This window comes from Dryobates pubescens, chromosome 2 (genome assembly GCF_014839835.1).
Source record: "Dryobates pubescens isolate bDryPub1 chromosome 2, bDryPub1.pri, whole genome shotgun sequence".
Lineage (NCBI taxonomy): Eukaryota > Metazoa > Chordata > Aves > Piciformes > Picidae > Dryobates > Dryobates pubescens.
Genome location: NC_071613.1, coordinates 42,361,637 through 42,385,432, shown reverse-complemented (window position 1 = coordinate 42,385,432; position 23,796 = coordinate 42,361,637). Strand labels below are relative to the sequence as shown.

At 40.9% G+C, this 23,796-nt stretch overlaps 1 protein-coding gene across 6 annotated transcripts in view; it reads right to left on the bottom strand.

Moving 5' to 3' along the window:
• Positions 1-19,897, bottom strand: part of EPB41L5 (erythrocyte membrane protein band 4.1 like 5) — a 57,818-nt gene extending 37,921 nt beyond the window's left edge. The window contains exons 1-5 of one of the 6 annotated variants that reach the window (XR_008463004.1): positions 19,654-19,837; positions 18,541-18,725; positions 7,950-8,054; positions 1,736-1,778; positions 566-644 (exon numbers count right to left, since the gene is read on the bottom strand). Coding sequence is in view for 5 of the 6 variants with exons in the window: in XM_054176114.1 (XP_054032089.1) it covers positions 566-644; positions 1,736-1,778; positions 7,950-8,054; positions 18,541-18,720 (407 nt within the window). In the remaining variant the exon portion in view is untranslated. Of the gene's footprint in view, positions 1-565; positions 645-1,735; positions 1,779-7,949; positions 8,055-18,540; positions 18,726-19,090; positions 19,164-19,653; positions 19,841-19,873 lie in introns of those variants that run through there. The other 5 variants (XM_054176114.1, XM_054176104.1, XM_054176129.1 and 2 more) reach the window with 5 other exon arrangements.
• Between the last annotated feature and the right edge of the window lie 3,899 nt (positions 19,898-23,796).

Below are 23,796 nucleotides of genomic sequence, written 5' to 3'. Positions count from 1 at the left end.
TATGCATGGATCTGTGAAATGCTTTCATCAGGAGAACCTGTTGTTCACTGATACTACAGCCATACAGTACTCTCACATCTCAGCATGTTACTAAAACACTGTTTTTCCTTTCTGTAAGCTCTGCAAAGACCACAGAAGTAATCAATCAAGTAATCAACTAGACTTACTTTTGCCAAAGAGAAAATTCTAACTTGGAATTCAACGCCTTTCTGCCTAAAGAGACATGATGACCATATATGGTTGAAACTAAAAGCAACCTAAGAAGAGTAACAAATGATGTCTACTCTCTTTAGTCAAAACCCCTGTCCATTGTGCATAAGATACTAAGATCAGTGGCCAGAATTGCCTAATGAAATCAAGTGCAACAAGTAATATAGTAAATACACCGATCTCTTTATGTTAGAACCCACTTATTCTGTGAAAGCTACCTTAGAAACATTTACAAAAAGGTATGTAAGCCAGGAGCCCTAAGAAATTCTCCAAATATCACACAACTCTTCAGATAAATATCACAAAAAGCATTTTCCTGGATTTATTTGGGTGTCTCGCATAAAATCTCTCTTACCTTGTTAGCTCTTCACGTAGATTGTTTGGCTCTGATGAGTAAAACTTTACACGAAAATGCAGACAATACGGTGGGCCAACTGCAAAGCAGAATTCATTCAAGAGAACAGTAACAGTTACTGGATGAAGCAATTTTTTCATTACACAGAATCACATCACAAAACTTGACTGAAATTAGCCCTGTCCTACCAAAGGCAGGAACTCTGTTGTGACAGGGAAATGCATGAAGAATATCAGGGTGAAAGAACACTTAAATACACACATAAAATAATTTTATACATTACAAGTCATATTACATTAAGTTGATTCACCCTGACAAGACTACACAAATCTATCCTAATCCCTGTATCTGAGGACTTTACCCATCACCAGGAAAGCTATGCATCTTGGCTCTGCAGCTGAGCAAACCCCCAGGTACTCAGTTGGTCTCTGTGATGCCTTCCTAGGCCTCTGGGAAATACCCACTGCTGACAACTTGGGCCCCTTTATTCCACAGAAGTTTAGACATATTTGGGGGGGACCTAACAGATCCATCTGTGTAAGAATCATGTTTTGGAAAACCAAGAGTTAATTCAGCAAAAGAATGGATTAACAGTGCTTAAAAAGAAGCAGCGCTCTGCTGATTCTTCCATCTGACTGGAAGAATTTTCTCTCACTCAGTGCTCCCAAAACCTTTGTTGTATTAACACAGCACCACAAATCCCTGAAGAATTCACAGTGGAGAGCAAGGAAGCTGCTAAAGGAAAATTGGCTGATGTCACAGTTTACCAAACATGCACCACTGAAACCACCATGCCACACTAAACCCTTGTGCAGCAGGTAAGAACTTGGTGGACTAAACCCTGGTGCCCCAAGAGATGAAGACTCTAAGACAAGGTTTCCTATAGTTAGGATAATGATCTATAACACTAAAGCATCTTCAGCTGCCTTGACTCCATTTAAACTATAATTAATGAGCACCTAGATGTTTAATTAAGGACATTAGTCTAAAGTAATATGAGCTACAGAGGGAAGAGGTCATTAAACAATCAGCAGCACCATGCCAGGTTTTGGCCACTAGGACTTCTCACCCCTCACAGGTCACTGCCCTGCTGCTCCCCCCAATTTCAACTCCCTGTGTCTCTTGTATGCTCAATATAAGATCCCAAGAGAAAACAGAAATGACACTTACTTTTAACTTGCTTTTTAATGCTTTTTGTGTTGTCCAACCAATGCTGAAAAATAAATTACTTTCATTGAATTATCAAAGAAATCTCATAGCAAGAAAAACACCAACACCGTAATCATTAGTGATGACCATCTTGGAATCACAAGCACTTTGTTAAAACAATCTAATCCAAAATCTTCCACAATCCACAGCTCTCTCTACTCAAAGTTCTTTTTGCTTTACAAACTTTGTGAGTTTTGAACAACAGAAACATCCTGTGGTACCTTATATAATACCAATCTTCAAGAAAGCATTATCCACTTCAAAAAAAGAAAAAATAATGACAAGCCACTGTAATTACTAAAATTTTCATCCTGTCCAAACAGTTCACACAGCAGGTCAGCTAGTGACAATGTGACAGAGAGGCATAAATCATAGCTGGCAGCTCTGGAACTCAGTTGTTTAGGATGTCTGCTTGGGGTGGAAGAGGAGAGACAAAAACACTGTTGACTTTCAGGCATTTTCTTTAGATGACTCAAGCACAGTAACAGCAAAGCTGCCCACGTCCAAACAGAAGAGTCAGCTTTACCTAATTCTCCAAATTCTATTCACACAGACATTTTAGCAATTGTCATATAGGAGGACAGAAGTAACTGCCTCACCTACTAATGTCAATTATAAGCTATGTACTAGATGTGAAGAAAAAGAAGGGTTTCACTTATGGTGCATACCACAGCATGCGAAAGTTAAGAGGAACATCTACAGGTATATGCTATGCTCTGTAAAATGACTGCATATACTCCCACTGCTGAAGAGTTTATACCAGAAATTAAAGCTGGAAAGCTAACACAGAGCTAGCGGAAGAGACCTACTTCCCAGTGCTGTGCAGAGTGAACAGCTCCCTCCACCAAGGGCGGTGATTTGGTTCAGCAGGGAACACACACCCTCCTCAGCGTCACTGCATTGACTCAACAGCAGGAGCTAACTACCTAGCACACCACGTCCTGCATGCTTCACGATGCCCAGGTTACACCACCTCGTTTGATCAGTCCTCACACCTTGCAACTAACACAGCTGAATTATACACTTAGCTACACTCTTTTTGTTAAGCTATGTGCCGCAGAGTTCACAGTGGGGCCCGTGGAGGACAGAAATGCAATAGGGGAATGAGAAAGAACCGGTCTTTTCAGGTTGCAATGCCAAGTGCAAACACATTCCTGTCTCCAGAGCAGGCATGCTTTCTGCAGAGAGTGTGTAAAGTCAGTCTGTACTACAGCCAGGACATGCAGTGATTGACATATTAGCTGCAGATCATAACAACTGAACCATCTAGCGCTGCTATTCACACAACTACAAGTGCTCTGGTACCTATTACAACGAAGTAGCTACAGAATATTGGAATGTATCTTACATATTTCTTAAATAAAGCTGGAAGTTTAAGGAAGAACGAAGCAAATACTTATGTCAACATTGCTTACACTACTGTAAAAACAGAGTTGAGCAATCATTTTTTTTTCTTTAAGAAAATTATATAATTTCTCTTCCTATTTCATAAACTTAGTGTAAGAGACAATTCACTTACTCCTTCCTCTGCCATAAAACACAAACTACCCACTTGGAGGCTTGCAGGTGATTTAGATACAAGAATGGCAAAGAGTCATTTGCAGGCTCCAGGACTGGTTGTGCATGTCTGTTTCATCTCCCTCCTGTTTTCTCTCATCTCCTCCACATTCCATGGGAAAGCAACTGAGAGGCCCGCGACAGGCACTGATAGTGTGTGTTTCGCTCTGCTCAGCTCCTACCACCACTGCCTACAGGACCTCTTGTACCTTACCAAACACTAAGGGTGTGCATGGAAGAAGGGAAACAGAACTGCTTTTAAACAGAAAGGGGAACTGCCCCACCAAAAAAACCCCAAACCAAACAAAAACAACCCTCAAACACATGCACGGACACACACAGAGACGTCAGGAAACCTAAGATTTATTCCAAGTGATTAAAATGGAATTCAAGTGGAGCTGGCAAAAAGTTTACATTTTGATGAGAGTTTGCTCAGCACAGTCTACTGCTGAAATCCAGAGATAAAGTTTGCTAAACAAAAAGCAACATGAATGCAGTACTGCAAGTCCTTACTAAAACAGTTCTCTGCTTTAGAATTTAAAGCCAACCAACCAAAACAAAATACACAAAAACCCCAGCCCAAACCCAGCAACATTTCAAGAAGATAGGCTAAACAAGGTTTTTGTCTGCAAGATGGTGAAGCTAAACCTGCTACTATACTTTATGTAATTAATGGGTGCATACTTCATGCAATGCTATGCAAGTAATTTTCAAAATTAAGCACTAAACAGTCAGAGTAACAAAACAATGTGCAGCACAATTCCAACACAAGAAGGAAGAGTATTTGATGCCTGTAACCCTGTCTGTTAAAATTAGAAATCTGCCACCTGCTACATGTTCAGTGCCTTCTTACCAGAAACGTCTCTCTAGCACTGCTAGAGGAAAAGCCAAATAACCCAACAAGCAAACAGTAAGCTTCATCTTGTGTGTCACTGGACACAGTGCTGTTCATTGTCAGCCTGAATCAGAGTTCTTGGCTTCCAGACCAAGTCTGATGGTGGACAATCTTGCAAAAAATTCCTTTTCCCCATCTTCTGCCTCTCACTTGGGGAGAGAGGGAACAATCCACTCCTAATCATCAGATTAGTAATGCACAAAGAAATCACATGAAAATGATAATTTTTTCAGTTTAGTAACTGTTTCAAAAGCCTCTTGAAATAAGCTAATATTTGAATCCTACCTATTAGCAAGCATCTCTATTATCTGGGCTTCCCTCACACTCCAGTACATCATAAACTCAAACATCTACCTATCACATCAGCTGCTATTCTTCAATTGTTCAAAACTAATCTACTGAAAACTCACTTGTAGTTAAAACAAGCAGAAAACTTCTCTTTTTAAATTAACTACATATTGTTAGTTTGCCAGTGTGTTTTTATATCATCAGGTGCAACTAACTAGTAAGACAATACACTTCACTTAAGTCAGGCAGCACAAAGACAATTTCCTTCAGAGCCAGTGGACAATGTTGTCCACAGTCAGGGACTGGATTCTTACTCTGTTTATTTAACAAGTCTCCTGAATAATCTTTGACAGGTCACTTGATTAGTCTCTGTCTTTGTTTCCAGCTGCAGATTGGGTTACTGCTAGGATATGGCAGCTCCTCTTTGCAAGAACAGCTTCCATAACAGCAGCTCTTCATTTCTTAAAGCAATTATCTCTGGCTGCTCTGTTCAGCTCTTCTGGCAAAATGCAGTCTTTTCTGCTTCAGAGTGTATCATTAATGTCCAGTTTAAACAGATTGTTATCTCTGCTCTGCCTCTCTTCAGTCACACATAGTTAAGAAAAGGAAGCAAACTAAATTCAAAATGGCTTGTACCTGGTAGATAGTGCAGTATCAAATACTCAATCAGATGCTGTCTGGACTGGAAGTAACAATTTGCTGGACAAAAGCAAGCCATGAGCCATTGCTGAGGCAGAAAATATTAACTCTAATTTCTCCATTTCAATATGAAACGATGTTTTGCTAACAGAAGAGAAAATAAGTTTACTATATAGATATTTTCACCAGTTATAACTAACCCACTGTGAACTCTTACAAGATCCTAGAGGCAAACAGAAATACTTCAGAAGCCACATGGCAGAAATTGAGTCAGGATACCCAAAACATACAGATTACTTTTTTCCTGAAGCAAAATGGTAAATGCAATGGAGTCATTCACTATCAATACTCAACATCCTAGACTGCACAGGTTTAGAACAGCTAACATGATTTTTAATAAATATCAAATAGTATGAAATGGGTTGTGTCCACATTGCTGTTGTCAGGATATATATGCACAGTTGTGAATGACATCCCTCTGTGTAGTGTTCTTTTTGCTCCTTGGGATTATATGGCTGTACAAGGTTTAAAACTACTTTTACTACTGGGAACTGCAGCCCAGCAGCAGCTAATCCTGCCAGCTATGAAGTTTGCTTCAGATGCTGAACACAAATTATTTTCTCCAAATAGCACGTTCTCTACAATTTCAAGCTAAGCATAAAAGTCAGATCACCATAACTCTGAAAGGAAGCCATCATGTTGTAAGTGTGCTTTGGGGTAGGTAACACTGTACCCAAAGCTGTTGGCTTCTGCCACAGATTCAAACTTGGGGAGTTTTTTGCCATTGTATGAAGCTGTAACAAATAAGATGCCACTTTTGGATCATAGCAGATCGTGACCATCACAGAAGTAATGGAATGTGTCATTGCCTCCATTTTGCATGACAACCCCAAACAATTCAAGTATTTATCTCAAGAGCAACCTTCTGTGCTTCCACTCTGCCACCCTAATAATGAAATAATTCTGGACTTGAAACACAGACACAATTAGTTCATACATCTAACATGTAAGAGTGACACACAGTATGCAAATTCAGATCTAATTCTACCCAGAGGTGCTGGGGTAAGATTTAAGTTATAGGGATGCATGACAGAGGCAAAAAAAATCTACTCCTTATTGAACCCCTCACTTGCAACTATCCATGTGGGCAGAATTAAGTACTTGGCCATAAGAAATATCTATATAAAACTGCACAGCCTGCAAGTGAATCACAGAATATAACTGGTTGGAAGAGACCTTCAAGATCATCCAGTCCAACCTTCAACCCAGCACTGAAGGGTCAACACTAAACCATGTCCCTAAGCACCAGGTCCACACACCGCTTGAGCACCCTGAGCACCCGCTCTGTGAAAAAATATTTCCCAATATCCAGCCTGAACTTCCCCTGGTGCAACTTGTAACCATCTCCTCTAGTCCTGTCATATGACACCAAGGAGAAGAGGCTGGGCCCCTCCTCACTCCAGCCTCCCTTCAGGTAGTTGTGATACGGTCTTCCCTAAGCCTCCTCTTCTCCAGACTGAACAACCCCAGCTTCCTCAGATGTGTCTTGTACATCATGTGCTTCAGGCCCTTCAGGAACCTTGTTGGCCTTCTCTGGTCATGCCCCAATACCTCAATATCCTTCCAATAGTAAAGGGTGTGAAACTGCATACAATCCTTGAGGTGTGGCCTTACCAGTGCCAACTACAAGGGGATGATCACACCCCTGTTCCTGCTGGCCAGAGTTTCTAATACAAGCCAGGATGCCATTGCCTTTCTTGGCCACCTGGACACACTGCTGACTCAAATTCAGTTGACTGCCAACCAATGCCCTCAGGTCCTTCTCCAAGCTGCAGCTTTCCAACCACACATCTCCTGGTCTGTAGATTACCACAGGGTTGTTGTGACTCAAGTTCAGGACCTGGCACTTGGCCTTGTTGAACTTCATACAATTAGTCTTGGCCCTGTCATCTCACCTGTCCAGATCCTGCTGTAAACCTACCCTATCTTCTAGCAGATGAACACAGCCACCCAGCTTGGTCTCATCTGCAGACTTACTGAAACGCACTCAGTCCCCTCATCCAGATCATTAATATTAAAGAGGACAAGTCCCAGTATTGAAGCCTAGGGGAACACCAAAAGTGACTAGGCACCAGTGGTGGTTGCTTCTGATAAACAATACTCTGTGCTTCTGTTTTCAAAAGAGGTCACGGTTTACAAACACACAATAAACTTCACAAACTCAAGGCTTGCCAAGAACCCTCTGCTCTGGTACACACAAACACATCTATGTTCTTCCCAGAATCTCCAGCTGTAAGACTGAGCCCTAACCAACTTGTGAAAATCAAAGCTATACCCCTCTTGCCACATTTTTTTCCCAAGCAGACATTAACAAGGTCACTTTTGATGATAAGAAAGCTGACGGCACCGGCAAAGGAAAACTTTCTATGCTGCTGAACAAAAAAGGGCCAGGCACACACTGTATCTTTGCCCCTTCCTCCCTGCATCAGCAGCAACAAGAATTTCTACATGACACACCAGGCTCTGGGGTGCTACTGGCCCAGTCTGCCTAATGGCAACAGAAGGTGTGACAGGAAGAAGGAGAAGACAAGAACGGAAGAGACAACAGTGTTGTAATATATTAGAATGCTTGAGCTGGAATTTAGCTTGGAGTCACTTTAAAACTCCATAGAGCTTCTGCACAAACCTTAACTCAAAAAAAGGGCAACTTTCTTGTAGCATTTTGGTCAATATTAAGATTTAACTTTTAGACTGAACAAACCAAAACCAAACCAAAACCAAAGTACTGCTACTCACCGCCACTTGTGCTGAATCCATAAATCTTAACCCAAAGTAGTCGCTTTCTATAAGGTCCAGGTGATACATGATCTGTTCAAATAGTAGTTGGCCTTTGGCTTTTTTCTGAAAATATCAAAGTATTTAATAGTTAGCAGGAATATTTATTGTAGTACCTGCCTTCCTCAAGGCATACTTTACGTTGTAATTTCAGAAGTAAGAGAATCACAGAATTAAGCTTCGGAAAAAATATAATGCAGAAATCATGCTTTTCTTTCTTTTTTTTGTATGGCTGTTTTTGTTGAAGGCAAATGTACACCCCACAAGAACACACATAATAACAAGGGCACTATCAAAGATCATTAAAGGAGTGGAACATCTCCCTTGCAAGGAAAGGTTGAGGGAGCTGGGTCTCTTTAGCTTGGAGGAGACTGAGGGGTGACCTCATTAGTGTTTATAAATAGATGAAGGATGAGTTTTGGGAGGATGGAGCCAGGCTCTTCTAAGTGACGTCCAATGACAGGACAAGGGGCAATAGGTGCAAGCTGGAACATAAGGAAAAACTTTTTACTGTGAGGGTGACAGAGCACTGGAGCACGCTGCCCAAAGAGGCTGTGGAGCCTCCTTCAGTGGAGACATTCAAAACCTTCCTGGATGTGTTCCTGTATGACCTGCTCTAAGTGGCCCTGCTCAGGCCAGGGGGTTGGAGTAGGTCATCTTTTGAGGTCCCTTCCAAACCCTAGTATTCTGTGATAATATCCTTAAATATGTTGAATATTATCCTTCTTTCGGTAAATGTCAACACTGACTTGCACAAAGCAGTGTTAAAATGTCATTATATCATTGTCCCTTTTAGGCTTTCCTTATTCACTGAAGTTCAATATATAGCTAGCAGACTTGCAGTAACTAATGCACTGGAAAATTTTCAGGCAAGTACAGCCAAATTGCTTATGAATTTACTACTCTTTCGTATCTAGGCAGGTAGCAAAGCATACTGAATTAGGATAAAGCGTTTCATTAGGAAGTCCTTTTAACAACTGCCAGGAAATAGTTGGAAGCAAGCAACTTAAACAGTCAGTAGTTAGATAACATTTACAAAAGTAAGTTCATAAAACTGACTTGTAAAAAGCCACTGCATATGCTCATGCATAATTTATGAAAAAAAAACATTTAGTTCTGACCCCAAGTAAACACCATTTTTACACTGATGATCTGAAAAATTAAACAGTTGTGTTTAAAGAGAAGTAAATAGCACTGGGCAGTTTCTAGACAATGTGCATTTTTCATGCTATGAATTCCTTCATAGTAAAACACTGAAATAAAAACTTAACAGCAATACCCGAGATACCAAAATATAACAAAGATACATTCATAAATTAGGAGGTCAGAGTATAAGCCAAGGTGTTGAAAATAAGTATTTTTAAATGCAAAGAAATGCAGAAAGGATTCATGCTTACTCTGCCAGTGGTTTAAGGATTACGTTATTTCCATAACATTGTAACGCTGGAATCTTTTAATAGTTCTACATTCACAACTTGAGAAATGGGTTAACTTTCTGGGCATGTTTTTCAGTAAGGTACAAATTGGCAGATTTAGTTCTCCTCTCAAAATTCTGGGCCAGAGTTCTTATTCTAGGAAACACTCTGGTTTAATTGCCAGGTAATACCCATGTCAGTAAAGCGGCATGCATAATTTTTGCCACCATCCCCTACCTTGATCTTAAAATAATTTATATTCAGTTTTGTAGTCATAATCATTAGTTTACTTGATCAATTAGTTAAATGCAACACTGTATTTCACAGCTCTAAGGAAAAAATCTCAGAAAGGTCTGTAAATTGCACCTGCACATATAGGTTCTCCCACAACTATTTATTTCCAAGTACTGGGGAAAGTAGAGGTAGACCTCATTAAAATCATTCAGGGCAAGCTTTTTCAGTTGCCTTCAAGAAAAAATACTACTGAGGCAATGCAGATTTAGTCAACACCAGCAAGACTCTCCTAACAGAAGTCTTAAGGCAAATTGCCTACACGTAAAATCACGCATTTCTTCCACCATTTGAGTCTGCAGCCTCTCGCTTGAAAGAGCAAGGCATTGGAATTTTGGTATTTTCTCTCAGTACAGGGTATCCAGTTGAAATCAATTCAGCATTTGTGAGAGCAAGAGGGGAAAAATGTTTCACTTTGCATGAACCTTTCTACAGCTCATCTAAAACTAGAAGAAAATCTCCCCTCATTCAGCAGAACACTTCAGAGGCTTCTCAATTCCTCATTAAGTCATCCTACATAACTGTAATTAACCAGTTATCTCAGCCAAATTCCCTCTTGGGGACAGGCAATAGAGCACTGTAACTCCAGCCTAGAATTACTGCACATACTATTTCAGACTACCAATAACCAAAATCTACTATTCTTCGAAGTTATGCAGCATCAAATGAGTTTCAGAGCAAGTTTGCCATTTCGGTAATCTCAGCAAAGGACTCAAAGATCAAGTGGACCCAGAATGACTAATGTGGGAGAAAGTCCCTGAAGAATAGCACTGGAGCAACTGTGGAAAGATTTACAGGGCTACTGGTTGTTTTCTGACTTCAATCACCAGGGCTGTCAACATGGAATTCATTATGCAGTATTTTGCATATGACTTAAGCCATCACTGACTGTGTTTGGTGCCAGTCTGCAAAAGTTTCATGCGTGCTTTAATGTTAAATTATAAATCTTCCTCCTTCTATCCAAACAAATGGCAACCAAAAATATTATTGCTTTATAGTGGAATCCAATGAATTAAAATTAACTTATTTGTATTTGAGAAATCTGTCATCTCAAGTGTCGTCAAAAAGGCATGGCAAGGATACACTTTTGCACCATTTTCTGGTGAAAAATTATCCTAACTTTCTAATGGCAACATTCAGTTTAAATGACATTTTTCTACTGCTGCTACCCCATTTTAATTCCTTTTTTTTTTTTCCCTTTCTTTTCTTTACAATCTCCTTTCTTTCCCTTTCAGCAGAGCTCAGGTTACCCTCAAAGGACAAATATTTTGAAGCTGCTTAATGGTTACCGATGAACCATTAACGACTCCACTCACAAGCAATCCAGCCAGGGGCTGGTCCTCCCTTCAGGGCCCAAATTAAATTCCTCATGGGTTTGTAATTCTGTAAAACCTTACTGCATGATTTATACAGTTTGCCATACTCTGTAGGAAGCAACAGCAAACACCTCACACGGGAAAATCAACAACTGAGCCGGGAAACTTAAATAAAATATATTATTTATATAGGGCAGGTCGCTAATGCTTTTGCCACACTTTGGAATGAGATAAAAGTATCTTTTGATCGCCTTAGTTAAGAATCCTGCCTCCCACCCTCGAATGGAAGGGATGCTCCCAACTATGTTCTAATGACATCTCATGCTGCTCTTAATAACTGCAATTGCTGACTGAGTAGGTGTTACAAAGGCTGGACTTAACCTCGGTGGCTCAGCAGCAGGGTCGGGTAATGCCAGCAGGCTCGTTTTTCCCTTGAGGCATCATTCACTAAGACTTAGGTATCTCAGGCACGGCCTAAAACTAGAGGGGCAGTGTTTACACCCTCTTGTCATGGTCTCAGAGGTACAGGTTTTCTCATGGATGCATTCAAGAGCACAAAACAGCAACCCAGTGCTTCACAACTTGCTTAAAAGCCATTTTCAGTATCAGTATCAGCCAGTACAGCTCTGGTGAAGGGCTTGCATCAACTGGGGTGAGAGCCCTGTGCTGGGCAGGCACCAGTTGAACTGCTCACTCCTTAAGGTTTTTAATCAGGCTTCTAATCACAGTGAAGTACTTAAAACTTCCAAAACTTGAAACAAACAAGCAAACAAAACCCAACAACAACAAAAAAACCCCACCAAACCAACAAACAAAACAAAGCATGAAAGTCCACCCAAATAATTTTCATACTAAAATGCTTATCAGAAAAGGACTTTTCTCCTCTATTTCACTTCTTTGTGAAGAAAATGAGGTCCCTGTAGAGGATGAACTCTGGGAAGAGAGATGAGGTAGTTTTACTTTCATGGAACTTTCAATTCCTTGTGTTTCTGCAGCTGTACTTTTCTGTCAGATTTCTTTAGATTATTATGTCAATATTACTTAGTAACAATAATTAACAGTAGCTTTTGCCTCTAGTGGCTATTGAAGAGCAAAAACCTCCCTTTCTGGTGTGTTGGTTTGGTTTTTTTCCAGTTCATTAGCAGGGTTACCATTCATATTCATATAAATTTCTGGAAAAAGACCCCATTTAGAAACCTCTCTCCAGAGAAGCTAGGGATCCCTATTCAGGATTTACAGCTACCTAGTTGCTAGGATGTCACTTACACACATTTGAAGACCATGGCAGTGTGGGAACACCAGCTGAGCCTGCCCATTCTTTAAATTAATATCCCTTCTCCCAAATGACACATTAAAAATAAGCCATGTGAAAGCTCCAACAGTGAGGTTTAAAGGAAAAAAGATATCATCTCAGTATCATGAAAACAGTATCTACAGTTAACACTATTAAGGTTTGCTGGAGAATTTGAGGGTTAAAACCCTTTATCTTTACAAAAGGCAGTGTTAGAACCACGTATTATTTCTATCACCCTGATCTCATTATGACTTTAAGTACTGACCTACAAACAGAGCTGCTCCTCCAACTCCAAGCATCAATCTTTCAAATAACTTTTCCAAACTCCCCAGTCAGTTTTTCCCATCTAAAGATGCCAGTGCAGCAAAACACCAGTTATGCTTCTCTCTCTGGTTTATCCCCCACCGCTGACAATATGCACCACATATTCTTGTACTGAGTAAAAAGCACTGCAGGCTAGAAAGATGCAGAGAATAATTTCTACCTCCAGGAGCAGGTCCTATCAATTTTCAATCTCTCCCAAATATAAGCAGCTCAGCATTTGGGAGTAAACATTTTGTTCTGTATTCTCTGGAGAAAGAATATTCTATAAAGACTTGATTTCAACACTCATTAAAACTGTATGTTTCTTTAGAACACTATCTGAAAGTCTTTTAATGAGCTCTGCCCAGGCTTATTGACCCCACACGTACAAAGATAAAGATTCAAAACATTCATACTTGTCAGTTTGTTTTGCCAGAAGTCTCTTAGTTTAGAGACTACATAACTCCCCCTAGAATATTCTCAAACATTTGAGTTTTATTTGGTGATCCACCTTCAGGTTTCTCAGGAACAGTCCAGGTAAGAGTACATGAGAGTCACAGTCTTCAACCATGCTCTTTTCAGGGGCAGTTCAGCAGGGCTTCAGACAAAATTTGCTGATATGCGGTGAGTTAGAAATGCTAAACCTTTGGACAACTAAACCAGCCTGAAGCACCGTCTCCAGATGCTCTGCGGGCCAAACAAATTACTCTGACAGCAGCCTCAGAACCCTTACAGCTGCTTCAGGCCATTGTGCATCGCAGCAAGCCCAGAATGGTTGCCTGCCCAGAACCCAAACCGGCTGGACTCAGCCTGCCTCAGCACAGCCTGTGATTCGGCTGCTGCACAGCAGCGCTGAAACCACTCAGCATGTACCAGGTACGTTTACCTTCATTCTCAGGATGCATTTAAATCTGGCACCCCAGGAAGCACTGGAACAACCTGCACTGTGATTTGGGCCCCCTTACACCACACAGAACACTGAGCTCAAACTGGATTTTTCCAGTTTCAGCCCCCTAAAGGTCTTTCAGTAGCTTAAGCAAATAGTCAAAAGCACTTCAATAGCTTAAGTCAAAGGTCACATAGGGGGAAAAAAAGTTTTATCCCAAAACTTTACAATCTTTACACACACACAAGCAAATGTGTATTTATTATTTTGTCAGCTGAGATTTATTTTGAAAATTTAAAAGCCAGTCCTGAAGACTCAGATTATTCATTTTATTCAAAGACTGATTTTCTAACATTTCTAGCATTACTAGATTTTCTTCTTAGTTGGCATTTGTGCCACAGACAACGTTCTATGCTTCATACTGACAGCTGCAAATATTCAGCCAGTAGCCACAAACATTCTAAATGCTTTTCAGAGATGAGTGGATTACTGAGTAAAAACAACTATCACAATATATCTCTGATCTTGTAGTTGGATCAACAGAGATTATCTCCCTCCATCAACACTTGCTAGTAGTTTGTGGCAACGTTTTTGGCATTCCAGATAGATTTCTTAATTTTATTTAAAATTATCACTACAAACACAGTCCTTTTTATCTTTTTTTTGGTAAGCATTACTCCAAAACCATAAAACATCTTAGCTAATTCCTTCTATTCCAGACAGCTCTTAGACTGGTTTATATAAGACCTTGTTTTAATTATACTTCATTATAATAAGGATAAAAACATCTCATTTTGCAATCTCCATATTAAATTTCATGCATGCATAAGTAAGGAACATTCTAAGATTAAAAACTACTCAGAGAGAACCCATTCTCATAATGTCTCTTACACCTTTTAGCATCCAGGAAGCTTTTGTCTAAAACTTAGGTGGCACATCCAGAAAGCGGAACACAATTAACACTCTATTATCCGTGAGAAGATTATGTAAATTGTGGGTTAAGCAGGGTCAGGGTTTTTTACTGAAACACTCCTGGCTTCAATGAAGTACAGTGCTGCTTCTACCAGATCCCATACTTACTATCTGTTGCTACTATAAGGCTGACCTGCCAGAAAACTGTCCACACATTTTGAAAGATATGCATATTCTGAGCATACCCCTGTAATTTAATTTACATTATTTACCTTACCATTTCTCCCCCTTTATCTCAGTTATCTTTTCCCTCTCCTAATGATTACTGTGAACAGCAAAGAACTGATTATCTCTACAACAAATACTCAGGTTTTGGATCTTTTGGCTTTAAAATCCTCTGCAGCACTCTAGTACTCAAAAGAGCACTTTGTTCTAAATTCTTGACAAATAGTTTTGCGCACAAGTATATTATAACCTGTTAGCAACTCCAATTAAACACAGCTTTCAGGGGAAAGTACAGCTGTGATGCCCTCCCACTCCCACGAACTGTGACCACCGTGAGAGCTAGTATTCCAGCTGCTGAGGAGTTCCCTGGGAGCCCAGAGTGGTATGCCTGAGCTGATGGAGTCTTCTTCAGGTAATAAACCAGGACTGTTCATGGCTCTTGAGCTTTTGGGAATTCCAGAGGTTAAGTGTGGGAAGATGCAGTTTAGTTTTGTATGGGAACAGGATTACAAGTGAGATAGGGGATGTCAGCAAAACAGAGTTCTTGTTCTCTCGCCACTCATACCACTAAGCAAACATTCCACCCATGGATCTTAAACAATTAGAAGAAAAAGCACAACCCGGCTTTTGTCCAAGTTGAACTTGAGGTAAGCTGACAGTAAACAAGTATGCATGACAAGCAACATTAACAGCAGCATAGTTAACTGACACCATCTATTTCATAAAAGCTTTTAATACAAGAAATAATAAGCTTCTTACTGTTTCACTAAACAGATCAGTGTGTCAAAATCACCAAACGCATCTGGACAAACATAGAGCTTTGAAAAGGTGGTAACAGGCAAGGAAAATTGCCAAGTTGAAACACAGCTTTAGAATAAGGCTGGGGGAAAGCCCTGCACCTTTCAATCTGCCCCAGAAGAACACAGATAACTCACATGAAGTTCATGCCTTCCATTTTGAACATACCAAAGTGACAGTAAATAATATACACACCACTGATATTCTTCAGTCATTGACATGGCCATGAAACAAGTAGATTCTTAAAAGGAATCCTGTCTATGTACTGTGCAGCTTTGAGAAACAGTTAAAGTCAGACAATTTTGTAATTAAAAACAACAGAAGAAACAGAAGAGCAGACCGATTAAGTGGCTTGACAGACACCATAGATAAGATCAGTGGACAAAAAGCAAAGTTACTGCTCGAATCCTGGCTCGGTGTTTAATAAATCTCAACCGCATCACTTACAACATGTCCCTTCTGTCTCATTGTCAATATTCATAACAAAACTGTCTCCTGCTGCTTAAAAAGACTGAAACACATTTGGCTTACATAACAATGCTCCCTGTGATTGAGGGTTTCTCTGCCACTATTCTGCTGACTTTTTTGGTTTGTTGTTTGTTTTATTAAAAAAAAAAATTCAACAGAAATTCAGCCATCTCAGATTCACCGATATGAATAACTGTAACTTCAGAACACTTCTCTCGGTAGCAAATTCACTTTAGGGGCACAGCTCAACAAGCATTTTAAGCAAGCATAAGCCTCATACTGCCTCAAAATGCTTCTTTGCCACATTTGGGAAGGCACATGGGGAACCAGATTGGAGAATCACTCCATCTGGAAGCTAACATAACAAAATTATACCAATTATTTTCAGCCACAGCATTTTCTTGACTTAGCTTAGTGCCTGGCTGCCAAAAAACTGTTTCTTCTGCCAAGGGGTATGTGAAAACAAGGACAAACTCAATAATGAAAGCAACATCTTTTCATCCTGTGGCAGCAACAAGTTATGCCACTGCAAAGTATTCACATAGCCACAGATTAAAAAAGGTATGGCATTCATTCCTGCTAAGAGAACTTTCTCTGCCCATGAACCAACCTGTTTGCCAACTGATTCAGTCTTCAGAAACACTTTAAGCCTTTTTTTTTTTTGTTTAATAAAACTTAGGTAGGCCGTGGGACTGTGCACAAGTGAACTCACAGGCCCCTTTCAGATAACAAGAGTTTATTTTAAACCAAATCTACTGACAAAGCAACAGAACCAGTCTTGGAAAAGACCTTAGCTCAAACAGGACAATAATTCTGAAGCAAAGCTTTTGTAAAAGAAACAAGAAAACTCCATAGACACGTGTACTTTTAAGTTAGCCTTGGATTTCAGAAAACAATGCTGTGTTGTTAGGATTTTGGACCCTGCACTTCATCCCCTGTCTCCCTGCCCCCTTTTTTTTTTTTAAACTGTTTTCAAGTCAGCCCTGAAATATGAACGATGCAAGCAGAAACACAAGAACAAACACACTAAGTAGCCTGAAAAAACGTAATCTACCTTTAATTTATTGTCTTTTAATCACCAAAGACACTGGCACATGTCAGACACTGACAGTGCACCTTAATTACTGCATCTAGCTATACAGATTTAGCATATTTGTTTACTGTTACTCATAATTTGGATGTTCACAGCCAAGTCTTTTGTTAGCTTATAAAGAAAAAAAACAAACAGGAATGAAAAAAGTTTCCTGTAGAAATAAATAGTTACTACAACACCCTGATCAAAGTTTTGTAGTCCAGATGGCAGGTCATGACACCTTTTCAGGTTCAATTTATGCTCCTCAAAGCCTCAGAAATGTTGTTAGAGGCGCCAGGAATTTGCCTACAGAGCCAACTCCAGCTCCAAAGATTACTCCTCTAGTTATATGGAGACACCAATTTAAAGTGAGTACTTTTTAAGTGTAACTCTTGTTATAAAGTGTTTGTGGGCATTCCTGGCCTCAAATCAAACATCCTAGGCAGTAAACAGCGCTGGATATGTTCATTACATAGTTTCAGAGATGTACATGTTAGTTTTACTGCCCTCTATAAGCTCATCTGTATAATAATTTCATAAATAAAGATATAAACTATCTCTTTAAGCCTAGATTGCTGTTCTGGATATTGCAAGATATTTCCATTTACTGTCAATAACACTGCTCAATAGCCTAACAAGTTGTGCCTTCCTCAGACTATCAGACAGTATAAACACTCCAGAACTGTTCTTAAAAAAAAAAAGAGATGAAAGAAAAACAATTTCAAGAATGGCTGCTCTGCACACTCTTCCTATCCAGCAGCTCCAACATCTGCACAAGTGTTATTACAGCCAAATCCTAGGGAACTAGTTGGAAGGTCTTGCAGATTCACAGCTTCCTAACTCAGCCACGTGAGGTCAAAACAAGTCACTAACAACTATGGTAATGGAAACACATGGTAATGGAAAAACAGAGCACATCTCACTTCTGTTGCTTCTGTTCATCCGGTTGGCCAAAACCAGGTATATAATTAAGCAGGACAGACACGTGTATACTAAGGGAGCTTTAGAAATGTAAAACAGTGGCTAACACCTCACTCCCAATAAAGCACCATGCTATGAGACAATTTTTGCTATATACTCTGCCCTGAGGAACAAAAGGAAGTACAATTTGTCCCTTCTCAAGGGAGCACTACAACCTGAATCCAACCCTGATGCAAAATCAAAACACACAGAAATTACTGCTAGTACTTCTGCTCATTTCTGCTCTTCAACAGAATTCCACTAAGAGATATACCTTCCTTCTCATGATACACACAGAGCTCACTAAAAAGAAAGTCCAATTCATTCAGAACGTTACATTTTCTAAGTTATGTCTTGGCAAAACGATTATGTTAACACAGCACAAAGTGTTCCACGTGCAAGGTACAACATCCAGCAAAACACTCCTAGTTTCAGTCAACAACAAACTACTCTTTCAGTACCTTTTAATGACCAGTAACTTAGTAGATCTTAAGTTACAGCATCAGTTGCTATAACAAACAGATACACCTTTGCTTACTTATACAGCAAAGAGCACGATCAGACTGATACAAACCCACAGTATTGAAAAAAACAAACTTGCATCACTCGTACCGGTAAGTCCACACTGACATCTGTTCCATCCAGCAGTGCTACGCGGCATGTAATGATGGATTTGGCATCCCCAGCTGCAGGGATGTGGGTAGCAGCTCTTTGGGCCTCTCTTAGCCGTTCCCTCTCTGCATGCTTACGCATGGACCGGCGTCCAAGGGTTCGACGGAAAAAGCTCAGCATCTTTGCTACAAAATCCAAGACAGAAAAACCCGTGTCAATGTTAGTTTTACACAGAAAAAAAGAGCAGCTCGCATTTAAACCACTTAGAAAATGCCAGACATTTATAAAGAACTATTAAGAGAGTCACGCTCAAGTTTCACTTCTTTGGATTTAAATACCCAGAGCGTTTGGCTACTTTGAAAAAAATCCCATCTCAAACTGTTGACGGTAGTTGGGGGTATTTGGGGGACTATCTGAAAGTACATTAAAGAAAAAACAGCGATTGTGTATCTCTCTTACAATTAACTGCAATATTTTATTAATACAACTGCACTCTTTAACGAGACTGTGATGCTCTCTCAACCCTGGAAAGCAGCTAAGAAGTACAGACCATCTGCTGTTTTTCTTGGCTGACACACTCCACCTCTCGCACCGAAAAAAAAGTTACAAATGGTCCTTCCCGCCCCAGAACTTCGCTTGCAGACCAGAGAAGTCGGTACCGAGTCTGTCCCTCCGCTCACCGACAGCGGGGCGGGAGCCTCGGCGCGGGTCCCGGGAAGAAACCCGGCGCTGGGTCAGCTCCGAGTTCCACCACCCACCCAGTCCGCTCACTACGACCCAGACCGCGGACGCGGGGCACCGAAACCTGCCGCCACCCCCCGTCCTCACAGGGATAGTCCCCGCCAGGAACGGCCCCCGCCCCACTCAAGTCCCCCTACCCGGGCAACGCCGCCCGGGCGCCCCTGCCCTTACATAACGCCCCGAGACCAACGTCCACCTCAACCCGGGCCCGCGGCCCTGCTTCAGCCCCGCCTCTTCGGCGGCCTCCCCTCAGGGGTCGCGCCGCACCCTCCACCGCCGCGGTCGCGGCTGCTGGGACACCGGCGCGGCGTCGCTACTGACCCTCCCCGGAGCCGCTGGCGACGGTCGCAGCAAGCTCCTCACGACGCTCACCTGGAAGGCGGCCCCGCGGCCCACGCGGCGGGAGTGGCGGAGCCGGGGGCAACTGGAGCGCGTCCCCGTGGCAGTGCCTCAAGGCCCAGGCGGCCGTTGGAGGGGGGCGGCGAGGGAGCCCCCAGGAGGGGGCGGGCCTCCGAACATGGCGGAGCGACGTGGGAGGCCCTTAAATGGGCAACTACTTGCCCTCCCTTTCCTGCTGTCCACGTTTACTCACCTGGCGGCTTCCGCTACTGCTCGGCTAGGCGGGTAAAAGGGGAGGAGGGTGATGAGAGAGGAAAGCAGCAGGCAGGCAAGGAACACAGCGCAATTTTCCAGGGAGGTCATCGCCCCTTTAAAGGGGGCGGCTCACAGTAGCGAAGAGACGCCCCCACCCAGAGCCAGGTGGTTTCACCCAGCCGAGGGCCGCAGCGGGAGGCGGTCCGCACCACGCGCTACAGGGAAGAGGGGCCGAGGGAGCGCGTGTCGCCTGGTCACCGTGCCGCGGGAGCGGCCTGAGGGGGAGCTTCGGCTCTCGGCCGGGCAGGGACCTCGGCCGGGCAGGAACCTCCCTAACTAATCTCGGAAAATTTCTGGACATTTTGTTCACCTCTAGTGGAAGCCTCCCTCAGAGGCTCAGCCACAACAGTCCCCAGCAGTGACAATATGTTTCAGGCAAAGGCGTTTTAAAACCATTAAGTTTAGAAGAAAATGGTTACTTGAAACACTGCCTGAAAGAATTCCTGTAGGCGTATATAAAACAAAGCAGAACCATCTCAAACTAACACTGACAGACTGAAACAAGACTATGACAACAAAACCCAGTTTGTATCCTGATGTCCTCTTAAAACACAGCTTGTACCCATTGGTTGTTACCCCTTTCTGTTCTTAGCTGTCTCGGGAGGAAAGCCTTGCTCACCGGCACTGGCTACAGCAATGACAAAGGGCTGCACCTGACTTCTGGAGTACATAAATATTTGTGTTCAAGCTAGCAAACAGAAAACCTCAGGAAAAGTAATAGAAGGAAATATGAACTCTGCTTGCAAAATACAGTGCCAGCTACCATTGACACTGCTCTGGGTAAACAAGCTCCAGACTACTTTAAAATCCCAGGATAACTGGAAATCCAACCTACATAACAGTCTGGGAAAGCAGAAACTGGCTTGTTACTGCGACCGTTTTTGCTACTCGTACATTTTCTATGCTCAGCTGAGAAGCCCAGGCTGAGATAACGAGTCATTCACTTGCCATTCAGAGGAAGTGGCATGAAACACAGGAAACATCTATGGGAAAATCCTCTCCAGTGCCTGAATATACATGGAGCCATTTACTGAAATGGAAAAACTAAAACCAAACACAAAGCTTCTAGCTGATTGCCTGTTATTTGCTGATCAAGCAACAGGCTGATTGTTACTTTAGCATCCCTGCATTGACAATTGAAAAACCCTCCTGTCACAAGCAGGAGCAAGGCAAGCTTAGGAGAAAAGGTGAGATTCAGGTTTGTGCCTGATAATTTCCTTGGAAATTAAACCACAAAGTGGGAGTATTTTTGATACTTTTTATCAGAGGAGCAGTGACTACGCTTGCTCTTAGTCTGTCATCAAATACACATTGGAGCTTGCAGTAACATTCAAAGGAGACAGAAAATACTGTCTTTAAAGGGGAAAAGTAGTTGATCTTGGAGGTTTTCGGGTATCTGATGAGTTCTCAGTGCAGATCAACTAACTGATCATCTGCATAACAAAGATGCTTAGCTTTTAGTGGACATCTGTGTCACATAAATGGTGGTCTCCTAGCCATTATGTGTACACCAATTCATGTTTTCCTGTTAGGCAACACATTCCAGAGAAAAACCCGATTCATAGAAGCTGTCCCAAAATTTTCTGCCCATTTTCAGCTATTTCCTCAAATCGAGCTGCTTTCATTGTCACTCACAGTCCCCCTTACTGTTACTGAGAACAGTTAGTCCCAGCTTCCTTTCTGTAGATACAGTGACACAAGTATTTTGGCTTACTTTTGCTCTTCTTTCACATCAGCATTTTGCTACTCTTGAAGTAACTACAGTTCACTCCTTCCCCATTATTTGCTACTCAGCTACAGTCCAAGTGTATGAGCACACAACTGTGACTTGCCTTGTATCCAATATTGCAATTTAAACAAATATATTCCTGTTTAATTAATACCTCTTCTTACTTTTGTTTCTCTCCTTGAATACTTTCCCAGTAGTTTATCTTTTTGTACTTCAAAGACAAACTCTTTGTCCTCACTTTGAAGTCCTACATTTATCAGTCAAATTAAGAACACAGTGGTCTCACTGCTCTCTTAGACTTATCCCTCCAGAGATTTTTTTTTTAAATCTTGCCTCTTAAATCCTTTTAATCAGATTTTTCTGCTTTTGCTTTGAATAACCTCTCACTTTTTGGCAACAAATGTTTCATTATAAACTTTCCTATGGAATTTCTGTTCTTCACACAAGTTTTGTGATCAGACTACAATCTCTACTGAACACTGTCTTCAAAGCACTCACTGTATAAAAGAAAACTAGTTATTTTTCCATTAGAGCAAAACCTGAAGCATGTATTTTCAGCTAAAACACGTTGGCTTGTACTGTCATGCTTCCTCTGTAGCCAAACACTTCCTGACAATTTAGCATCCTCTTCTGTTGCTTGATCCATAGGACTGTATTTATGTCATACAACATCAAAAAGTGAAACACAAGATGATCATTATCTGACATCAGAAGCATATAACATAGCAAACTTGAGTACAGTAGAAGGAAAGTCACACACAAAAAAGCAAAAAACCCTTTAAATTACTAAAGCACATCTTTATTTTGCAATTAAACAATTAAGATCCACAAGTAAACTATATATATTTTTTCAAGTCTGTACCTAGACAACTATTTGTCAACTGAAATTAAATATATCCACAAAATATGCATAACAGCATTTTTTCACATAATAGAATGAAATTGTACTTAAGACTAAAACAAGACTTGTTAAATGTTAATTAGCATATTTATCCTGGGAACTGCTGGTTTTCTGTAGAAGTTAGTGTATCATTTTAATGGCAAGAAATTTCATTTTATCAAAATGAGGACAAATACATAAGGCCCTTTAAAGCATACAGTAGCTGCAGTGACAAAAGCTGAATTTATTTTCACATTGTCCAGTGTTGACCAATTTCAAGTTTCCATCATTTTCAATCAGCCACCCCAGCTCTTTAGCCAAGATGTTGCTTCCCCACCCCCCCCCCATGTGCTTTTAAACAAATTATAGGCAAAAGTCTACTTATGAGAAGTACCTTCCCATTCCCCCCAACATTAATAAAGATACACAAGAGTAAGTCTAAACAACAAAAGAGCTATTCAACTCCGAGATGATTTACTTCATACGTGCAGTCCATCATTCATCAGTGTGAAACTGAGATGAAATTTGACAACTGAAAGCCACATCTGGAAATGCAAATTAATTACCAGAAGAAACTAGCAAAAAATATTGCCACCATCTGATTGTTAATAGTGATCTAAATAATATTCTTCCCTTTGTATTTACACACTGTATAGCACCTGTAACAGAAAAAAAAATCCAAGCCTTACACACAAACAGCCCTGCCAAATTGACTGGTTAAAATTGGATCACTGGTAAACAAGCCAAATGGAAAACAAATCTGGATACACAGGATAAAATAAAACCTTTGTTTTCTTACCTTAGCTTTGCTGTAAAATTATGACAAGTTGTTACTGTGGTGCCACAATGAACTGAGATAATTGCACGGAATCATTTATAGTCTAGTCTTTGTGGATATACTCTCATTAAAGAAAACAGCTTAATGTAAACTGTTTAACCCTTTCACTCACGTCTTCAGCCCCTGGCCTAGGAGTAAAAGGGTGACAACTTCTTTAAACTTTGTTGTGCATTATCTTTAGTTACCAAAAGTCAAATAAGTTAAATAAAAAAACCCCAAAAAAACAAAAAACAAATCAACAACACAAAACAAACAAAACCACTAACAAAAAAAACCCCAAACACTGATTCCAGGCAATTGATCTAATGTTAAAAATAATGCTTAGCAGAAACATTTATGGTAAACATAGCTATTTTGCAGCTAGCTGAGAGAGATCACAGAGATAAATGTGTAAGTACCCTGTAGTTTCTATTT